General features: G+C 42.9%; 1 protein-coding gene across 1 annotated transcript in view; it reads right to left on the reverse strand.

The window, feature by feature from the left end:
- Positions 1-3,753: 3,753 nt before the first annotated feature.
- ABCB7 (ATP binding cassette subfamily B member 7) overlaps positions 3,754-21,931 on the reverse strand; it is a 66,317-nt gene continuing 48,139 nt past the window's right edge. Inside the window, exons 13-16 of the mRNA XM_063141755.1 lie at positions 21,121-21,292; positions 15,153-15,256; positions 13,793-13,900; positions 3,754-6,405 (exon numbers count right to left, since the gene is read on the reverse strand). Coding sequence (XP_062997825.1) covers positions 6,187-6,405; positions 13,793-13,900; positions 15,153-15,256; positions 21,121-21,292 — 603 coding nt within the window. The 3' untranslated portion in view covers positions 3,754-6,186. The remainder of the gene's footprint in view (positions 6,406-13,792; positions 13,901-15,152; positions 15,257-21,120; positions 21,293-21,931) is intronic.

Below are 21,931 nucleotides of genomic sequence, written 5' to 3' on the forward strand. Positions count from 1 at the left end.
CTCCAAACTGTTTTCAAAGGCAGAGCCACATATAACCCATTGCAGTAATACAATTGAGAGGTTACTAGCAAGTACAACTGTATTTAGTCTATCTCTGTCTAGACAGGCTGATACTGTGACCCAAGCTGACAGGTGTTCCATGACACTGAGCTCACCTACGTTTCCAGTGACAATGCTAGATGCAAGAGCACTATTGTCCTATGGACCTAGGGGAAGTACAATCCCCACTAGACCAGGCTGAACACTACTAACAGTATCTTCATATTGTCTGGATTTCATCTCAGTTCATACACCCTCATCCAATCCATTACTGCAGCCAGACACTGATTCAGAAAACCCACAGTGTCACCTGGATTTGATGAGATAGAAAGAGCTATCAATGTTTTTGTGACACCTTAGTCTGCATCACAGGGTCATCTCCCATACTGGTTCCATGTATAGGCCGAGCAGCATAGTGGACATGGTAGAACCCTATAGAACCCTATAACTGCCAATGGATAGAGAAATAATCTCCCAGCACTAACTTCTGAAATTGGCCACCCAAGTAAACTTCCCAGAGAGCTTTGGCTATGGTGTGGTATATAAATTTAATAAATAAATTAGGAGTGGAGCCACCACAATGCAGTACCTCCAACATCCGGCCTATTCAGAAGGATATCATGATAGATGGTATCGAAAACTGCTTAGAGGTCCAAGAGAATCAACAGGGTCATGCTCCTGCTGACCCTCTCTTGACAAAAACCACCCTACGGGATTAGTAAAATGGGGCAAAGCTCTATGGAGGAAGGGCACAATAATAAACAATTGTAAACAAACAAGTATTTTGGTAGCTGTAGCCAAACGTTGACGCCATTTTAAAGCTGAGCTTAGGGGTTGGGGAAGAGAGATCTTCACTACCATCCGCTTAACTCAGAGGCTTCCTCATCCACGGGTATTGTTCAGATCTATGTAAATACTTTGGTTTCTCACTTACAAAGCTTTGGTCATGTGCACCACCACCATTGGCTGACATCTTCCAAGACACAGATAGGCTAAAGGCCAATTGTGACCAGGGCTAGATTAAAAGACGTAGTCGAAGTTAATTCCATCTCCTTGGTTAGATACTGAACCTGTTTGGGCCTAACTGCAGCATCAGGAGGCAATTTTGGATTGATTAATAAATACACAACTTGCAAGGATGCACCCTGTGGCATAAGGCTGAAACAACCTACTAATGCAACACATTCGTAGTTTGTTTCTGTGACAACTGAGCACTTGGAGTGGTTTGAGGGTTAAACAAACCCAAAGTAAGCCATGAACAAACCATAGGTTGCTGCTGGATGCTTCTGCAATGTCCAAACAGGGCCATTGTTTCTAACAGTTGGCCAGTTTAGTGTGCCTGTACCTGGTGATAGTGAACGAAGTCACAAGACTGGCATTCTGTTAATATGGCCTAATATGGGTTTTATGACTTGCTGGGGCCACATTGACTGGAGCAGCTCAGGAATTTAAGGCTGGCCTGACAACCATGGGCTTGCCTGAAATTATACCTGGCTTTCTGTACTGGAATAGGGGATGGTACCTGTGGGTGGGGGAGCAAAGTATGACTCCTTTGTCATGGACAGACCAGATTTGGGCCTTAGCCAGACCTAAGGTTGATCCCGGGGTCGTCCCTGCCTGCTCCTGGGATGTCCTGTGTGTCATTTACATGAACAGGGATGACCCCAGGACGATCCCGGGATAAATCTTAGGTCTAGCTAAGGCCTTGGACTGCAGGCTGCTTCAGATCTCTGCATGGGTGGGGGACCAGTTTAACGCTCCATCGCCAAAAATGTACCAATACAGAAGGTTTCCTGATATTTCCAGGGCACTTTCCTAAAAATTTCCTCCCCCGCTCCTTGTCTCGGCTGGACTTCTTTCCTGCAAAACGACTTTTAGTCCAAAAATAATCACAAACTATTCCTTCTGGGCAGAAAAAGCGTGTTATTAAAATAATCAGGCCCACTGTTCTGGACACGGGACTGAGAAAAGATTGGTTTTCCTCTTGGGAGCTCTTGATGAAGCTGCTACTAAAAAGAGTAATTTTAACAGGATAGCCATTTCTATTCAAAAAGAAATAAATCATTTATTCCAGAAATAATTATCTACACACATTAAACTTGAGGTATGATAAGGCTTCCTAATGAACATTTTATGTACAATAATTTTACTGTTTTTTAGTGTGAGTTTTTTGGCCATTGGTTATCCCTGCTATACAAGTTGCATCTTATTCTATGGAACTGAAATGAAGGCCTGGATAAAATTAAAATCTGAATTTAAGAACAGGTTGGTTTTTTTAAGCGTTACAATTTGCAATCTCTCCGCCCCCCACCCAACTCCAAGTTTCAGTCAGGAATAAAAGCCAAAAGAATCTGCAGAAAAGCAGGCGATTTCCCTCCAAAGACAGACGGATGCAAAGACTACTCAGTCAGCCAGGATTCTGCATGGGCTGAAATGAGGAAGAGGCATCAGGGTTCTGGCCTCCTGACCTTTCTTGGCCAGCAAAAAATAACCAATGAACTGGGAGATCCAGCAGTTTTGGACATGGGATCTTCTTGACAACCCTGGGATAAAACCTGCAATTATATTCTACCCATGAACACAGTGGAGGTTGGTAGCTCCAATGTCAGTGGGGCAGAGAATCTGCTCCAGGTTCCACACTTTGGAGAGCTCCTTCAGAAGTTCTGGTTGGAACCCAGAGCAAATTCACCATCCCACTGACATTGGAGCCTCCAGTATATAAACGTATCCCAAGGTTGCTATTGATCTCCTGAGTAAAATTCCATGTGTGAAAAGAAAATCTGAACAGGCCCAGACTCTCTTGTCAACAGGGCAAACTATTTAGTCTGCCCGGTTTTGATGTTATATATTGTGATCCTACTAACCTGATTGAACTGTGGCAAAACAGACTGACTCCAATTCAAAGACCATGCAAAGATGCATACAGAGTTAGGGATGCTAATGGTAGCAGCCAATAACACTGGCTATTAAATAGCTTCACCGCATGTTACAAAACAAGACTGGTATAAAATTCCAGATAAAGCCATCTTAACAACATCCAATTGATTTATCAAAAATCATTGGAAAAACCAATGAGCCTTGGATAACTATGTGACCTCTGACTAAAACCTATGATGGTAAGCAAAGTTTTGATATGTAGTAAGTGAGATGAATAAGAGTTTTCTGGGATTTTTTGTTTTTAAATGCTAGCACAATTTGTACTGTAGAAAACATTTAAAAAATGAACGTCAAACTGCTACTGCTTTTTAAATTTCTACCTCCTGAACAAATAAAATGTCAAAATCTATCAGGTTTACTGTAAATTAATAAATAATGCAAGTTAACAAGAACTTCGAACCTTCCCTTCCCTGCAAATATGCCCCCCCCCCACACACACACCAGAGAAGTAAAAAAATAGAGGCCATTAAGATATGGCTCTTTAGGGCAAGGGTGGCAGATTAGAACAGATTTACATTTGTTTTTCAACAGATGTTAAAAGCGCAAAACATACAGAGCGTGCAAAAAAGGGGACATGCTTATTTCTTTGCAGCTACGCATTAGACGCTTCCTTAAATGAGAGGAATCTGCAAGAGGAACAAAAAGAACAACAGACGACCAGGTTGCAGGCAGTAACAGGTAAAGTACGTTTGAATTAAACATGATGATCAACCCAGTATGTGAAAAGGTCAGGAGAGAGTCTTCACTTATGGGAATAAATCATGACACAGAGACAACTTCACTTCATACGATAACCATATTATCTGGGGTAAAGTTGCCCCTCTGCTCCTTCCAAATGCAAACAAGTAGGTGACCTGGTATACTAATGGCAAATTAGGAATGGTTATCTAGGACTCCCTCCTCCAACCTGGTGTCCTCCAGGTGTCTTGGGCTACAATCCCCATCAATCCCAGGCAGCACAGAAGGCGTATTGAAGAGAGAAGCAGGTCCGTCCTCCAGTACGACGAAGGGAGATCTATCTCCACAGGCAAAACATAAGGAACTCTACAGCACTGCATTACAACCCATTTCCTGGAAAACCCCTGTGGCTTTCCCAACAAAGTGTCTTAAATCAACTGTCAAGCACATTGTGGCTCCCAGGCTAGTGTAATTTGGGGAGGCCTCTTGGCTATGAAACCCCCGGTCCAAAAATGTACAAGAAACCAATCATGATTCAGAATTAATGAGTGAAATAAAATCTGCATGAAGAGCACCAATAGCACATCACCCAAATCCCAAACTTTTTAAGATGCACAGCTTGTGTTTTGGCACTTGCACAAATCTCTTCTATGCTCCGGCATGAGCACTGTCGACGGTGAAGGATACTTATAACACGCAAGACTAGATGTCTAATGAACGGAATTCACAAATTAGGACCGTCAACGTGATGCAGAGGTGCTGGTGCGCCTGCCTGTCTGTGCAAGCTCCTTTGCCCATTGGAGTGGAGGGCTTTCCTTACATGAATATATCTGCCCCGTCCAGTGTACTGGATGAGGAAGCTCTGATCGGAGGGGACATAAATTAGGGCTCACGTATGCACAGAAGATTTCTGGATGAAGGTGCAGGTCTATCAAGACAGACAAAAATAGAAGCCTAATGCTTTCACAGTACAAAAGAAGAAGAAAACAGAAACAAAAAAAACATATCATTTCCCTGCCCACAGCTGTCAATTGGTGTTCTCTCCTCCCTCCTTCCTAAACTCCCACAATGGCACTATAGGAACAGATAAAGAAGTTACAGAAAACATTTTATCAGCTATTTCTAATATATAAAGGGCAGGATGCAATGGCGGCCAGATCCGCCCGTCCCAACGTGTGCATGACCGGCTGCCCCCACCACTGGCAGCTGCGATGTAATGCTTCCAAGGGCACCCCCCCAAAGACCACAAACGCTGATTTCTGCAAGGGGTGCGCGCAACCTGCCCCTTCCAGAAATAAACATTTCGGCATTTGCCCCTGGGAGCGCTACATGGCAGCTGGCAGTGGTGGGGGCTGTGTGCACACAGCACATCTACCCACACCTGCTCAAGGGCAGCATTGGACCCTATCCAGTGAGATATATTACATTCTTTGCAGCCTCTGCTATTCTCTGCACTAATTCCAAGGAAGAGACATATCCAGTTAAAGAGCATGAGAACAGATCATAAATTAAAATCAATTCTGTCCTGACACCACACGTTGGGCAAGGTTTTGCTTTGCACACACAAGAGGACAGCTATCGTTGTATAGCAATGTCTACTCATTTTTAAAACAGGGTCATTTAATGCACCAACTTCTCAATTTTTCCAAACAAATACATTTTCTTCACCAATATGTAGGACATAATTGGGTCCAACTGATAGGTACTCCAAACTGTGCCCAAGGATTTTAAGGTATTCTGTGCCACTTATTGGTTAGGCAACAGCTCTGACAATATCTGTATTGAATTTTCATTAGAATTTAATGGAATCATTTCCTTGTGCATTTCTACAAATACTAGAGAACTGAGATGAACTGACTTATTATTTTGCCTTGCAATTTGCATCGGCACACGTTTTCATTCATAGTTTTGAGATCGTAGCCCTTGTGGAAACATGCATGTTTTGTGGGACAAGTGAGAAAAAGTGTTGAGGGGCGAAGGAAAACATTCTCTGCTTGGATTTGTTCTTATAGACTTCATGGTCATTATTATTTTTTTATGAAACAATAGAAATTCTATCAAACCCAGCAATTATTTAAGAATGTTAATTATTCATTCCCCCCATTAACACACACGCTTGAGTTAATTGGCTTTTGTTAAAGTTCATATATAAAAACATTTTTAACCCACCATCAGTGGCAAAGAACAAGATAATGCAAACGCTTTACAGTATTCTGGCCAGATGATAGAGGTTTATGTCACTTAAAAAGCAATCACTGGGAAAAGCGTCTAGAGCTATCACCAAAAACATTTGTGTTAACCAGATATTCCGAGGCTGTTGCGACCTGCTCCCACTGATGTCAGTAAATATCAGAGAGGCTGAGAGGCAGATGCAAAATCCTTTGGTTAAAGAAGTTGCGTTCCAGGGAGGAAAGCCTTTTTACAAAGCCCAACGACATCACTAAATTGTTTATTCTGTTGAATGCAGAAAACAGCTCCGGTGCAAACTTGTGTCACCCTTAAACCGAGAGGCGTCGAGGTCCGGACTCAGATTCAACACGAACAGTTCCCACAGCCCTTCACGCTGTTTATGATTTCTTCTTGCAGCTTCTTCCTTTCCTCCTCTTTGGACATGTGGTTGCTTCTCTCCTCCCATTTCTCGTCCTTATTTCTATTCAGCATCCGGCTGCTCTGCGTGTGCCACATCTCATAATAGAGGCTGCTGGGGCTGGTGAGCAGATCTAAATGCTTGCCACGCTCTGCAACTTTACCCTGTTTTAAAAAAACATGAAGTCAGTGATGAAACAGGATCAGCTCTCCAGAGCAGGAAGGCATCCAACCCACAGTCTAGAGAACACACGCCACACAGGCAGCCCACTCTCATTTTAATAGGGGCACAGCGGTCCGCCCAGACAGAGGCTCAGACTAAGTGCAGTGCTGCATGCTGAAAGCATCCACAGGCCGCCAGGAAGAGAGCCGTGGGATAGCCACACGTGTCTCCGATGGGACATGCTCTGGGCATAGGAGCAGATCATCTGAAAGCAATAATAACATAAAGTGCAGCGTCCAGGCCATCATCATACTCTGCTGCGAGCTGAATTCTTTATCGTCTGAAAAAGTTATGCGAAGATTTACACATGTGTTTTGCAAGGCAGGTTATTTTGAACCATGTATTATTTTTGCTTGCTATTGGGGTTTGGACATCAACCCTGTGTCTCCTGACCAGCGGAAATGTCCCTTCAGACATGCCTCCAGGTTTGACAATTTTACAGTTTCAAGCTCTGCTTTTCAGCTAGATATGCAAGAAATTGTGTTGTCGTTATTTTAAACACAAATATGAAAACTAAGAATCTTGGGAAGACACAAATCCATGATTATAGACCAGAAGTTGTCATACCTGGAGCCTAGCTACATTTGTCAGGCCAAAACACATGTAAGCAAGAGGCTCTTGGAGGCTGAGAATTCTGACGCTCCCCTGGCAGACAGTCCAAGGGGAACACAGAGCTGCTGGGTTCCTTTCTCCCTCCCCTCCACTGCTGATCTCTAGTCTTACTGCTTTTGAAGGAGCTAATTGGCCTAGAGGGGAGACATGAGAGCACTCTTCAAATACTTGAAAGGTTTCCACACAGAGAAGGGCCGGGATCTCTTCTCGATCCTCCCAGAGAGCAGGACATGGAATAATGGGCTGAAGTGACAGGAAGCCAGATTCTGGCAGGACATCAGGAAAAACTTCTTTACTGTTAGAGCAGTACCACAATGGAACCAATGACCTAAGGAGGTGGTGGGCTCTCCCACACTAGAGGCCTTCAAGAGGCAGCTGGACAACCATCTGTCAGGGATGCTTTAGGGTGGATTCCTGCATTGAGCAGGGGGTTGGACTCGATGGCCTTGTAGGCCCCTTCCAACTCTACTATTCTATGATTCTATGCCCTGCAAAAGGTCAGACTATTTGTCCATCTAGGCTAGCTCTGACTACTCCAACTGGCAGGGGCTTCTCAGGGTCTGAAGCAGTGGTTTCCCTCCCCCACATCACCAGGGCAATTTTAAGCAGAGATGCCAGGGACTGAACCTGTGCCCTCCCACTGAGCTAGGGCCTCTCCCCTGAAGAGAGAGCAACCAGGACATTTAGCTGCTAAGAGGGAGGAAGGAAGGAAAATGGCCACCCCTCCAGCTCTCTCTTCCTGCTTCCTGCAGAGCTTCAGAATTCTCCACAATCAGAGCCTGGCTCACCCGTCTCGTTGTCAAAATGGCGATGACTGTGGTGAACGTTTCTTTTCATGTGTCTGCTGCCCTGTTCACATATCAGGTGGTAGCAACGGGCATGAGAGGGCTCCTCAACGCTCCCTTGTTCCTCCCCTCTGTCCACTGCTTCTAGCACTTTCCTCCATGCCTCACTGACTTCCAGCATCACAGCCAGGCAGGCAGGCAGAAAAGTGTGTGGAGCAACTGATTCAGGGGAGATAGGCTGCAATAGGGTGGTGGTGGTGGGTATGGAAATTCAGTATCTCTTTTCCCCACACAGCATAGTCTGTCTAAGACAGACTACCCCCCCCCCCCCCACCATCCCCATCACATCTAGTTTGGCCCTTCTTCATAGCCAGACTTAAAAGTCCTCAAGAGTTACAGGCTGCACAGGAAGGAAAAAATGCTCGCTGGGTTTTCTGGCATGGGAATGGTGTCACGTCTTCTCTCCACCTGTTAAAAACTGGGAGCCTAGAAGAGCTGCATCAGCTGAAGCTGATTAGCCTGAGAGACAGCCAAGAGAGTCCGGCCATTAATACGGCTGGCTCCGTTGCAGGAGAAACCAAACCAGGAGAAACTAAGCCAATCGTGTCAAGGCAACCTGGTCTATTTGCTTTAGGGAAATTGTTGGTTGGAAGTCACTGGAATTGCAAACACAATTTTTTTTGGTAAGGAAGTGGATCTATAAAAGGTTTGCCTAATATGCAGGTGAATATACAGATACCCACATATCTCTCCTGAATTGTGCACAAGAAGCAACCAGGTGACCAATTCAAAGCACCAGATTTTTATTAGCAAGAGGGGGTTGGGGCGGGGAGAGGTACTTCAAACCCCCTTTTAAAAGTTTCATGAAGTATTTGAATTAAGGGTTTGGTATCTTTTGCTATTCCAACTGCTGGAGGTTACAATGACATCAGAAGCACAATTGTGATTTAAACTTCTGGTATATAACCAAAGCTTTGCAGCCTTTGCAACATCTGCTAGATTAACAACGGGGACTCTGATTCGCATTATACACAGTTTTCTTTTGCTTTCAATCGTTTTTTAAATCAAGCTCACAATAGGTCACCCTAATTTACAATTCATCAGTGGAAAAAGGGAAGAGTTTGGAACAGACTCCAAACCGCAACCTTCCCATCCTGCAAGGAAGCCAGTGCAAAACTCACTGCCTAATACTTTCGAAGAACAGCTATTTATTCAGACAGTTCTATTATTCATTAAATTTCCCTGCAAATATTTATATTGTGCAGGGAAGTGGCTGCGTAACGTTTCAAGCCCTGATTTCTCCCCGACCCATTTCCTTTCTTTCTTGTTCCATCTTTATTTGACTAGCTGGCCTGTAGCACTTTGCAAGCCACAAGGGCAGAGCTAGCAGCGTTCCGCGGAGCAGAAGTCACTGGCATTTTACGAGCTAGCCGGCAGTCAGACATGCATCAAGCCGCCTCACTGAGATCATCATGAGGTCTCCACTGAGCGAGGGCTTTCAGCAGCAAGGCACTTCACGGGCCTAAGCATCCCAGCTGTTCCATTACCACTAATGAGCCAGTTTAATAGGGTCTTTTTAAAAATCCAGTAATTATCGTTTAGTTAGTACAACTCATCCTTACTATGCCAATATATTACACTGTTAAACTTGCTGCGTACAACAGATATGGGAAATACAGGTTTAAAAGCACAATGAAGACTGGCATTTTAGATGACGGACCAGGCATTGCCTGGAGCTTTGGTTACGGGGCGGTATAGAAATATAATAATAAATGAAATGAAATCTATGAGCATGCGTTGGCATCAAACATTAAGCAGCCAGATAGGACATGCATTTACTCCTGCCTCATTTTTGTATCTGTTATTTGTATCTCAGTAATACCAGTTCCCAGGGCTGGGCAGAGGGCGGCCAGTTGGCATGGGCCTACGATTTTGAGGGGGCTTACTCCAAGTCCCCCGGGGCAAAGTTGCTTGATTTTTCTATTGTTGATGATGAATTTGCCCAAAGAAAAGCATGTAAAGCATTTCTGAATGTGAAGAAGTGATGTCTTATATACAGCTTGAATAGAAGTATTTGCCATTACCTTTTTTATAAATTGTTCTAGTTCATATGTATTTAGAACTGATTAAAAAATACTTAATGAGCAGTTTGAAACGGGGCCTACATTTCCCATCTGGCCCGGGCCTACTACCAGCTTTGCCCGGCCCTGCCAGCACCGTATCACTTTGGCTCTACCGTATTTAGTGGCAACACTGCCTTTGAATGCGTAACAGCGCAGAAATAAGACATTTGCATGCTTTTAGACTCTGTAATGGTTGCCAACAGAGGAGGTCCATGGACATAATTATGGACCTTGACAAGCATATGAAGCCTTGACATTCAGCCAGCAGCATCCCAACTCTGAGAGAATGTTTTCCAAGTGGATCTCCTGGGCATTTAAGAACTTCAGAAGACCCCTGCTGGATCGGACCAAGGGTCCATCTAGTCCAGCATTCTATTCACACAGTGGCCCAACAGTTGCCCATGGGACATCTACACGCTGGACATGACCTCAACAGCACCCTTCTACCCACATTCGCCAGCAACTGCCTGTGATTCTGGAGGTAACACATACCCATCAGGGCTAGCAGCCATGGATAGCCTTCTCCTCCAGGAATTTATCCAACCTCCCTTTTAAAGCCATCCAAACTGGTGGCCATCACTACATCTTGTGGTAGTGAAATCTATAGTTTAACTATGCGCTGTGTGAAGAACGACTTCCTGAATCTCCCACCAATCAGCTTCATGGGATGACTCTGTGTTCTATATTATGGGAGAGGGAGAAAAATGTCTCCCTACCCACTTTTTCCACACCATGCATAATTTCGTACACCTCTATCCTACCTCCCCACACTCACCTTTTCCCTAAGCTAAACAGTCCCAGATGTTGTAACCTTTCCTTACAGGGGAGTGGCTCCAGCCCCTTGATCATTTTAGTTGCCCTTTTGTTAAAGTTCACAATATTCCTTTAGGCACAGTCTGACTGTTCCATAGATTAGTATAAAGGCAGTATGATATTGGCAGTTTTATTTTTGATACCTTTCCGAATTATGTTTAACATGGAATTTGCATTCTTCACAGCAGGCACACACTAGGTCAACGTTTTCTCAACTCCAAGATCACTTTCCCAATCAGTCACCACTATCTCAGATCCCAGCAGCTTATGTGAAGTTGGGATTTTTTTTACCCCAACGTGCGTTCATTTACACTCGCTTACATTGAACTGCATTTGCCGTTTTGATGCCCATTCTCCCTGTTTGGAGAGATCCTTTTGGTGCTCCTCACAATTAGTTTTTTGTTTTAGTCACCCTACATAAGTTGGTGTCATTGGCAAACTTGGCCGCTTCACTAATTGCAGATCGTTTATGAACAAGCTTATGAGAATAGGTCCCAAAATCGATCCCTGTGGGAACCTGCTATTTACTTCCCTCCACTGAGAGAATTTACCATTTATTCCTGCTCTCTGCTTTCTGTTCTTTAACTAGTTACTGATCCACAAGAGGACCTCTCCTCTTATTCCATGACTGCTAAGTTCGCTCAGGAGTCTTGGGTGAGGAGCTCTGTCAAATTCCCTCATTTGCTGCAGATGCCTTGCCTTTCTGGTGGCTCCAGGCATTCCAGGACAGATTCTCAACTGGCAACAATTAAGTCCGTGTGGACCGAGGGCACACTGAAAGGGGGTTGCCACTTTTTTATTATTGGCTTTACAGTTAGTTCCCTCAAAAGCAGGCTGGCATGCAGAGACCCAGCAAGTGAACATTTTCCTAGCATGGGGATAAGGGGATGGGAAAAAGCTTAACTTCCTTGATTTTTACATGACCGGCTAATGTTGTGAGTACAAGAAGCAGGGCCTGTAGGGAAACTTGGTAGATCTACTGCCAAACTGTTCCTGAAGAAGACTGAAGGCAGTGGGCTCCACCATTATTAATGTTCTCATCAAGGGAATCTTGATAAGCTTTCAAGGCACCACAAGGCCCCTGGAACACAGCTGGAAAAGGCACTTTCCTAAGACACCACCTGCCAGGGCCCAAAGGAAGGACATGCAGTTGTGGGACTTGGCTCATGCATTTCAAGCTTGTTTCCTTTCAGGCATTTCCACTGGGGAAGGAACAAGCCACTGTTCCATTCTCTCTTGCCTGCATGCCCTAATCAAGGTCCTACACAAAACACTTTTGAGTTTGTACTATTTGAATAGGCCCGCCAGACAATAATCATAAGATTACAACTGCAAAAGTGCAGTTGTAGCCATTGTATTAAGCAATGTTTTTTTGCCTCCAAACAATTATAACTGTCAACAATAAATCCTATTACATCCTTCTATGACCTTTGTAATTACTAGCATTGATGGTATAAATGAGTAATCCAGCCTTCCACAACCTGGTGTTCTCCAGATATGTTGAACTACAACTCCCATCATCTGCAGCCAACATGGAGGGCCACATGCTGGGTAAGGCTTGAGTAATCCAATGGATGTCATTGGGGGGTTTATGTGATTTTATGACGGTTTGAGTTTTATTATTTATTATTTTTGTATTGCCTCAAATGCCTATTAGGAGGACAGGATATTCGTAAATGTATTAAGCAAGACAAAAACATTAAAGAATTGTTGGGAAATTCTGTTATAATTTCATTAAATCCCTAGTGGATCCTTGGAATATGGAGATGGCTCTAGCAAATGGACAACAGAATCACTCTTAAGCACCTCCTATCATTTGCTAGAGCCCATTCAACTCCTTGGTTTTCTTGGGCGTTTGGGGCAGTGAAGGAACCAGAATGGTGGTACAAATGCAAGGAGCAATTGCCTTGGAATGCCACCTCCCCAAAGAGGAAGCTCCCTTTATAATGCAGTCCCAACTTGCATTCTTGAGCCAAGTAAAAACCATTTTAATCTCTTATACTTCCTCCTGAATTTAGATTGTATTGTTTCTTATGAGTGGGACCCGCAGCAAAATGTTGTAGTTCAGAGCGCTCCTACCATGCGAGTCACACCCCTTTCAAGGACACTCCATTCCATTCCTCCTTCCCTCTAGAGAGCTTCAGCTATTGGGCGGTATAGAAATGTAATAAATAAATAGTTCTCCATTTCCTTCCCACCTCATGCAGCCAGACAGCATTCGGTGGCTACTGAGAATGCTCTGTCCTGTTTTTGGGTCTCCCCTCCCCTGGGGTTTCCCCCCCCAGCCTCAGCTTTTTTTGGGGGGGGGGCTTCTGGAAAGTTTGGGGTTCCCCACAGCTGCTGATTCCTTTCCTTTTGTGTGTGTGTTGTTTTGGCTGCATACGGAATGACATTTGGAGAATGGAGCTCACAATGTAACCTGCCTTTGGCACTTATGTGGAAAGGTGAGTTAGGAAAAAAAATCAAATTAAATATTCCAGAAACATCCAATTACAAAAGAGGAGGGTCATCAAACTTCTTTTCTAATTAAGAGTATCAAGCCATAAAAGAAATGCCCACGGGGACATGTTTTTAGTGTCCAATCTTCTCTTCTGTTGAAAAGCAAAACAATGTATGCATCTGAAAAGTAGTCACTCCTGGTATGATAAAAACCATGAACTAGACACATGTTAGGAATCCGGCATAATAAGTACACAAATACACTAGAGTTTAAGAAATGCATGATGCTGCCGCCATCACTAAGCCACCCAGTGAAAATAATTGATAATCCACTTAGAACGCTGATACGTGCAGTTGGTTTTCTCTCTGTCCCACAAACACACCCACACACGTCTACACATAAATATACATACACAGTTTCAGACATTGATAATGGAGCATGCGTTACTAGTGAAAATGAACTTTTAAGAGAAGGCAGCTTGACTGTAAATTGTGGATCCTCTAAAGACTCACACAAGATTACTAAAGCAACTTTGCATCAGGAAGTTGGTTCTCACCTGATCTAGGACAATTATTTCATCTGCATCAACCACTGTTGACAACCTGTGTGCAATGAAGATGGATGTCCTGTGTCTCACCATGTCCCTCATGGCATTCAAGATGTTCTGTAAGAGTAAAGATATGTGCAAGATAGAACATTTCATGCCTTTCAGATGAGGGAGGGGGAACTCAAGGTAGATAAATAAAACCATTCAATTACTTATTAGGAAGGGTGATCAGCAGTTCTAAAGCCACAAACTAAGACAGAGGCGGAAGGTGAACTTAATTAGTAGAAGCTGAAAAATTCAGGTGCCATTCACTTTATGAAATCCTCCAACACTGATATTTCACAGACTCAGTCGCACAGAGATTATGTGTCTTTGTAAAGTCTAGACACCCCCAGGGAATGGGGTCAGGGGGACCTCTTTGCCAGGCTTCCTTTGTTTTTGCTTCCTTTATAGGACAACTTTTTTAAAAAATGCAGTTGAGCAGGGCAACATACACATTTTACTTTCCTTTAAATATAAACTTCCCTCTTTTGATTGCTTAGTGCACACTTTGGGGGAAAGAGTCATTTTTATTAGCTGCTTTTGAAGTGCAGCTGTGTTGTGTAAACACCCAGCTTCGTTTGACAACCTTGTAAATATAGGAAAATGAAAGGCAACAAATAAGTAGAATGTTCACTAGAAATTCACACTGCAATCTGTGAATGGGAATTTAAGGAGGTTACCCCTGACAGGTGCGTCTTTTATCTTCCTACACTCTAGAAAGAACTGTGCACATTGACTACCAGCAACCTCATGATTGGAGGTCAACAGGTAAGCCAAGTAACCTAGCACAAGCCATGACAACAGCTTTGGCTATAGACAAGAAGAATAGTTTAGGAAATTATTGTTGATGCTGAGATTTCTGTATTTAACCACTACGAAGTCTGATGCAATTGCTACAGTCTTGTCATGACATCTGTGTCACAACATTCTGATATTTCACAGCTCCGTCTGCAAATATAAATTGAATATACCAGGCTAGAGGTGGCACACACCTGACTTGCATCTCGGTAAAGATGCTCCACAATGAGAATTATGCAAATAATTATGCAAATAATTTAATGAATAGAGGCAACCAATGGCTTCCTTTTGAAAAGAAGTCTTCCTCTCTCATACAAAGCAGGTTAGGCAATTCCAACTGGTTCACATGATGCAGGATACTGTGCTAGAACCTCATTCAGAACTAGACCTAATTATTTCTGCATCCAGCTCTAAGAAGGTTGGGCCTCTCAGTGATCCAGCATTTGGTCTTCGAGAGGCCAGCAGAGTGGGAAGGCAGACTGCATAAGGATGCAGCAGGAAAAGTGGCGCGTTCTGTAGCTTAATTTACCTCTTCTGTAATTGAATCTAAAGAAGAAGTAGCTTCGTCATAGAGGATAATGGGAGGATTCTTCAAGATGGCTCTTGCTATAGCAATTCTCTGCTTTTCTCCTCCTAAAAAAAAATACAAGATCAAACCAATGTATTTTCGCCTTGAATGTTACTATGAAATGAAAGAAACTACACTCAATGCTTGCATATTGTATTTGCTCCTTTAACTTTCTCAAAACTCTGAGCTATTGCAGTTTAAGTGCAATCAAACAATAAATAAAACAAATGCAGTACTGAAACAGCAAATGCCGTATTAGAATGAACAAGACTTATTCTGGCAAAGCAGAAGCATACAAAACATCGACTAAATCTTACACCATAGCTAAGCTCTTTTTAAAAGGTGCACCCAGATGGGGTTTTCTGAATATCAGGCAGGCTGATCCAGTATGTCTCACACCCACAAATTACAAGGAAATTGCGTCTGTTAGAGGACTAAACACTAGCAGAGAGAGCAGAGGCCAGAAGAGAATCTGCTGCATCATATATACCATGTTACAATTTATAGCCCAAAGTGTAAAATCAACCGTGGAGGAACCTGGTGTCTGTGCAAACCCTTACTGTATCCAGGGTACCATTTTCTCTCCATCTGCTAAGGTTACCATTAGGACAGTTTTTCCATGCCCCTACATATACAATTATTGTTATTATACAGGCAAGCTTGTTTTTAGAAATTTAAAAACCGTTTCAGATTTTGGAGGCATCACAAGTAATTAATAGTTATATATGCATCTGCCTTCCTGTGCTACATTCCAAAGATTTGACAAGGCTTCTGTTTAATACCTTCATATTCTCGGTGATGTGCCCTCCTAACTAGCACTGACTTGTTTTAGCAAACCACTTTAGGAGGATAATAATCTCATTTTACTTTGAGCCTTAAGTGGTTGTGCAGAAGCTGAGCAATAAACAGAAATTGAACTATTCACCCAAGATGTGATTTCAGCTTCACTCTCCCTTTATACAAAGCATACTCTGAAGTGTGTTGAATTTGCTATTGCCAGTATGTGAAAAAGTAATGACCCTGTAATGAAGCACCTTTCGTTAGGTCCACTCCCATGCCCATTTCAGAGTCTGTGCCTGTCAATGTCATGACAAAAAATTAAGTCATGACTTCTTCAGCTTGTCACAGCCAAGACAGATAGTAGTATGGGTTCTTGGAGCATGAAGGACATTTTAGGTGTGACTAAATTACTACACAGAATCATAGAGTAGTAGAGTTGGAAAGGGCCTATAAGGCCATCGAGTCCAACCCCCTGCTCAATGCAGGAATCCACCTTAAAGCATCCCTGATAGATGGCTGTCCAGCTGCCTCTTGAAGGCCTCTAGTGTGGGAGAGCCAACAACCACCCTAAGTCATTGATTCCTTTGCTGTACTGCTCTAACAGTCAGGACATTTTTCCTGATGTCCAGCCGGAATCTGGCTTCCTGTAACTTGAGCCCGTTATTCCGTGTCCTGCACTCTGGGAGGATCGAGAAGAGATCCTGTCCCTCCTGTGTGTGACAACCTTTCAAGTATTTGAAGAGTGCTCTCATGTCTCCCCTCAATCTTCTCTTCTGCAGGCTAAACATTCCCAGTCCTTTCAGTCTCTCCTCATAGGGCTTTGTTTCCAGTCCCCTGATCATCAGACCTGCTCCTGGTGGTTCCACCTAGATCCATCCTCCGATTGGAATCCACCAGGGGAAGGGCCTTCAGCGTGGTGGCCCCCCTCCTGTGGAATTCCCTGCCTCTGGAGGTCAGACAGGCTCCAACCTTGTACTCCTTTCGGCGCCTCCTGAAAACATCTTTATTCCAAGAAGCCTTTCTTTAACATGCAGCCTTGGATTTCTGTGTTGTTGTTTTTTGCTTCTTTTTAACTGTTTTATTCTGTTTTTATTTTCATTTTACCTTGTACACCGCTCCGAATTTTTTTCAATGAGGAGCGGTATATAAATATTCTAAATAAATAAAATAAATAAATAAATAAAATCATCCTTGTTGCCATCCTGACCCTACTCTAGAAAATGCTTCTGCATAAGAATCAGAATAAATTCTGTTATGTACATGCACTGCAAAACTGCAATTAGCTGTGACTTCCCAACATACACAGTTTAGAGCATTCTTGCACATGTGTCTCATTTGACAGTCTCATGGCACTTTGGCCTGATACAGACACAGCGTCCAGCTAAACACAATCACCAGATGGCCAATGTGCCATACGTCCATGCACTCCCCCCACCCGCTCAAACGCTTGCTTTAATAAAGGTGTAGCCTTATGTCTGCACTGGGGCAAAGAGTAATTAACACCAACTATATTTCCTTGTAACCAGAATGTGTAAACCCACTTCAAACTGAGATTATAAAGGGTCAGGAATGATAGCTATGAATAGGGGTTAGAAACAAGAGCGTTTTCTGTGTTGCAACCTAATCACATCTGAAGCAACTCTTAAACAGCCATTTCACTGGAAATACTATTGCTTATTGTTCACTCCACACCACCCTGCAAAGCAGCATATTTTTTGGATATTTATAATTGTAGTTTCTATGCTTCAGATCACAACAAAAGCATTACAATTGTATAGACAATGCATCCCCATTCCATCTTCAAATCCTCGTGACTGCAATCCTGAAAAGTTATGCATGTGCTGCTCCCAGCAAAATTAACACTAAGCACATAAAATTACACAAAAGACTGCAGCTATTGGCTGTGCCCAGAAGAATTCCATAGCATTTATAATGGCAATAAGGTTTTAAACGGATTGTCTAAGGATTTCATTATAACAATTCCTTACCACTGCGTTTCCAGCCTTAGGAAATGAAGGCAAAGCTCCTCACCATTTGCAGTGGTTACAGTGTTTGCTATACACAGCCATGTGTGTTTTACTTTTACGATAGTGGCCTATTTGCTACAATTCTGCCCACGGTAAGTCAGCACTATAATTAAAAGTACAGCATTTAATTAAGGTAAATTGTCAACTTTCAAATTGAGTTACTAGGCTGCTGCAGTATCCACTTTAGAAATTAAAAGCCTAGCAAGGAATCAGAAGGATCTTTATGACAGTAAATGCTGAGCTCATATATAGAGTGTTATTTAAATCATGAACAGACAAATGCCTCTACCTCTTCCTCAGGCAGTAACATTTAGGAAGTCCCCAAAATGAGTATTACCAATAGAGAGTGCTTCCACACATTTACCCATCTAGAAAGACTTCTTTTAACAGACATGCTCTTAAAATCCTTTGCTTAATATGGTGAAGCTGCCTTTGCCACTATTAGATCATCCCTACTTGTGACGAGTGATCTATTAGAATGTCGCCTCTTTCACTGGTAAACGAAGATGTTTCAGAGGGGCCAGCTGTCAGGCACCCAGATGCCAGAAGGCGCAAGGCAGTGACACAAGGTTGGTTCTTTGGGGTCACTTGATTTTCAGGACCAGGGGGATCAGAGACCCTCCTCTTACTAGCAGTCTCTGCAGCAGCAGGCAAAGGGCATCAATTCCTGACTTGTAGAATTCTGGTTCCAGCCTCACACCAAGTGAGACATCCTTGTGTCTCAATGACATTCCTTTGCCTTCTCTACAGCATCTGGCTTAACTAGCGGTCTCAAATCATCCAGTGCATTTTGGTCTGCAGGAACGGTAGCATTCCCACGGTTGCTCTTCCAATTCAATGATTATACAAGAAATGCAGAGTTACCTTGCTGCCCCACGCTTTCGAAACATGGAGGAAGAACTAAGGGCTCCATGCAAATTCATGACTTCAGTAACCAAATACTTGGGAGCTATTTCAAGGCACTGGTAGATTTCAAAGCTAAAGAAGAGGCAGTTTCCATTTAGCTTAACCCATGATTGACTTTAATTGTTATTGTTCTTTTTATACTGAAAGGATATATGCCAGCATCACCCTAAGAATACCAATTTATTTATTTATTTATTTATTTATTTATTTATTTGTTACATTTATATACTGCCCCATAGCTGAAGCTCTCTGGGCGGTTTACAAAAGTTAAAAACAGTAAACATTAGAAGTATACAAAATTTGAAACATAAGAACAGTATAAAAACAACAGTATCCATTTAAAAACAACAGTTCTGGGGGTCCTTAAAAAACAAACTTAGTGTTGTTAAATGGTGTTAAATGCCTGGGAGAAGAGGAAAGTCTTGACCAGGCGCCTGAAAGATAACAGTGTTATCTTTCAGGCGCCAGGTCTAATTAATTGCATGAAATATGTAGTATTTGCTTCCTATGATTAGAGGATCTTTTCTCCCATGGCTGCAATTGTGCTGTGCAGGATAGGACCTGTTTCTCAGAAATCTTGAGGCATTTCATAGCTTCTGTTTCAGAGTGCAAGACTCTAGACCTATAGTGAGAAATTTGAGAGTAGGGAGGACGGTCTGATAAAAGCTCAAAATCTGATCAGATCTTTCAACAGCCGGTGTGGGGACGCAGCTACGACTCAGGATTGCACAACGTATAAGGACTCCCGACCCTCAGTTCCAGTTCACCTATCTTAATACTCTGCGGAGCTACGTAGCAAGCTACAAATAAAATAAAGCCTACCAGTTTTCTTTTTCATGCTAAACAAACCAACCTGTGGAGCAATGCAAATGAAAGCAATTTTTCTAGTATTGCATAGTATCTACTTAAAATGTTTCTTTCCCTGATAATACATTTAGGGTTTATTGTGAAAGAACGGTGATGTTAAGGCCTGGCAAAACACCAGTAAAAAAAGAAAAGAAAAAAAGATGGGGGTGGGTGGGGGCAGAGTCCTTTTTTCCAGCAGCGACTTTTTTTGTCCTTGACAAAATCAGAAGGTTTTTTTTTAACCATCGCACACAACTCTCCCCCCCCCCCCCCCGGGCCTTCACATTTCTACCAAAGAATCTGAGAGATTATTATCCCACAAGACAAATCATCCCTTCCCCCCCCCTTTTCCCATCACACCTAGATGTTTGATATCAAAGAGGTTTGCAAGAAAAGCTAAACGGCCGCTCTTGAAGGACAAAGAGATGAACAAGTCCTCCCTATACAACCCATCACCATTTACCATCATCCCCCCTTAAGGTTTATTTTGCCATTAAATCTTCATATTTACACCCAGCCGAGCAGCACATTAGCAGGATCATAAAATCATTCCAACCTTTAAATTACTTCATTTCTAACATGACCCTGCTAACACACACTAGCATTTATTACAGAGAAGTTACACATTTACAGCTACCCGTTTATGCTCACATCAGATGCATCACGAAAGATCTTAATATACTTGCCTAACTCTATAATATGCCACATTTCACTCCACAAAGCAGCCATTAATCATCTCAATTCTATCCGAATATTTTGTTGACCACTGTAGCCCACGTTGCGTTTTCGGAGGGAAGGGATGAATCATAGACTAGTAGAGTTGGAAGGAGCCTACAAGGCCATCAAGTCCAACCCCATGCTGAATGCAGGAATCCACCCTAAAGCATCCCTGACATATGGTTGTCCAGCTGCCTCTTGAATGCCTCTAGGGCTGGACAGCCCACAACCTCCCTAGCTAACTGGTTCCACTGTCATACTGCTCTAACAGTCAGAAAGTTTTTCCTGATGTCCAGCCGGAATCTGGCTTCCTGTCACTTGGGCCCATTATTCTGTGTCCTGCACTCTGGGAGGATTGAGAAGAGATTCTGTCCCTCCTCTGTGCGACAACCTTTTAAGTATCTGAAGAGTGCTCTCATGAAGAACTACGGCAGCTCTTTGTTGCCAGTAATATAGTCTTCTGACCAGCATGCTGATTAGTGCTGGAATTTCAATGCTGCTGGAGGACCATTTAATATTAAACCCAGCATTTACCTTACTGCTAAGGAAGCCATATTTCCAACAGACGGGTTGAGGTATAAACGGTGCAACAAGCCTGAGGCTAGACAGAAAGAGTGTGGGAGGGGAGACAAGTTGCACGTTTATTAACCTACCTGACAGCTTCAGACCCCGCTCACCCACTTGTGTGTTGTACCCATTGGGCATTCTGAGAATAGCATCATGGATTCCTGCCAGCTTCGCCACAGCATAGACTTCTTCTGCAGAGGCATGGATATTGCCGTACAAGAGGTTGTAAAAGATGGTATTATGGAAGAGAACAGCATCCTAAGACACATGCAAGCAGAACACACCTCTTAAACACAAAATGCTGATTGACAATTTAGAGGGGATTTTGAGAAGTCAATAGCAAATTGTCTAGAATCTTTCACCAAACCCCTTCAGGCAACAGTGCTTCCAGGACATTTTAATGAGAGGTTACAGAGGCTGCAAGAATAATTCTACTCCAAGCAAGCAAAAAAAAAAGTGGGGGAGGGAGGAAGGAGGGAGGGAGAAGCAGAGATTTGTTGTTGTTATTTTGGCATGAATAGGGATGATTATACAACTTAAGATGCAGCACTGAAACTGTAAAGGGTTATCTAGGGTAGCCTTATTCACAATCAGATACTACTGAATTGTCGATTTCTCAAACCATGCAGATTCTGCACTTATTTAAAATGCTTGTATACCACCTCTCTACAACTGCAATCAAAATACTTGAGATAATAAAAAACTTACAATATAAAGTCACATAAAAGAAAAAATAGATGGCAAGTTAACACTCAATGCAAAAATAGAAACAATAATAATAACGATAATAAATTTCTTACCCGCCTCTCCACTTGGATCGAGGCAGGGAACAACAGCGAATATAAAACACATAGAACAGCAAGACTGCATCAAGTAAAGGCTTGCCTAAATAAAAGT

The sequence above is a fragment of the Elgaria multicarinata genome, chromosome 15 (genome assembly GCF_023053635.1).
Source record: "Elgaria multicarinata webbii isolate HBS135686 ecotype San Diego chromosome 15, rElgMul1.1.pri, whole genome shotgun sequence".
Lineage (NCBI taxonomy): Eukaryota > Metazoa > Chordata > Lepidosauria > Squamata > Anguidae > Elgaria > Elgaria multicarinata.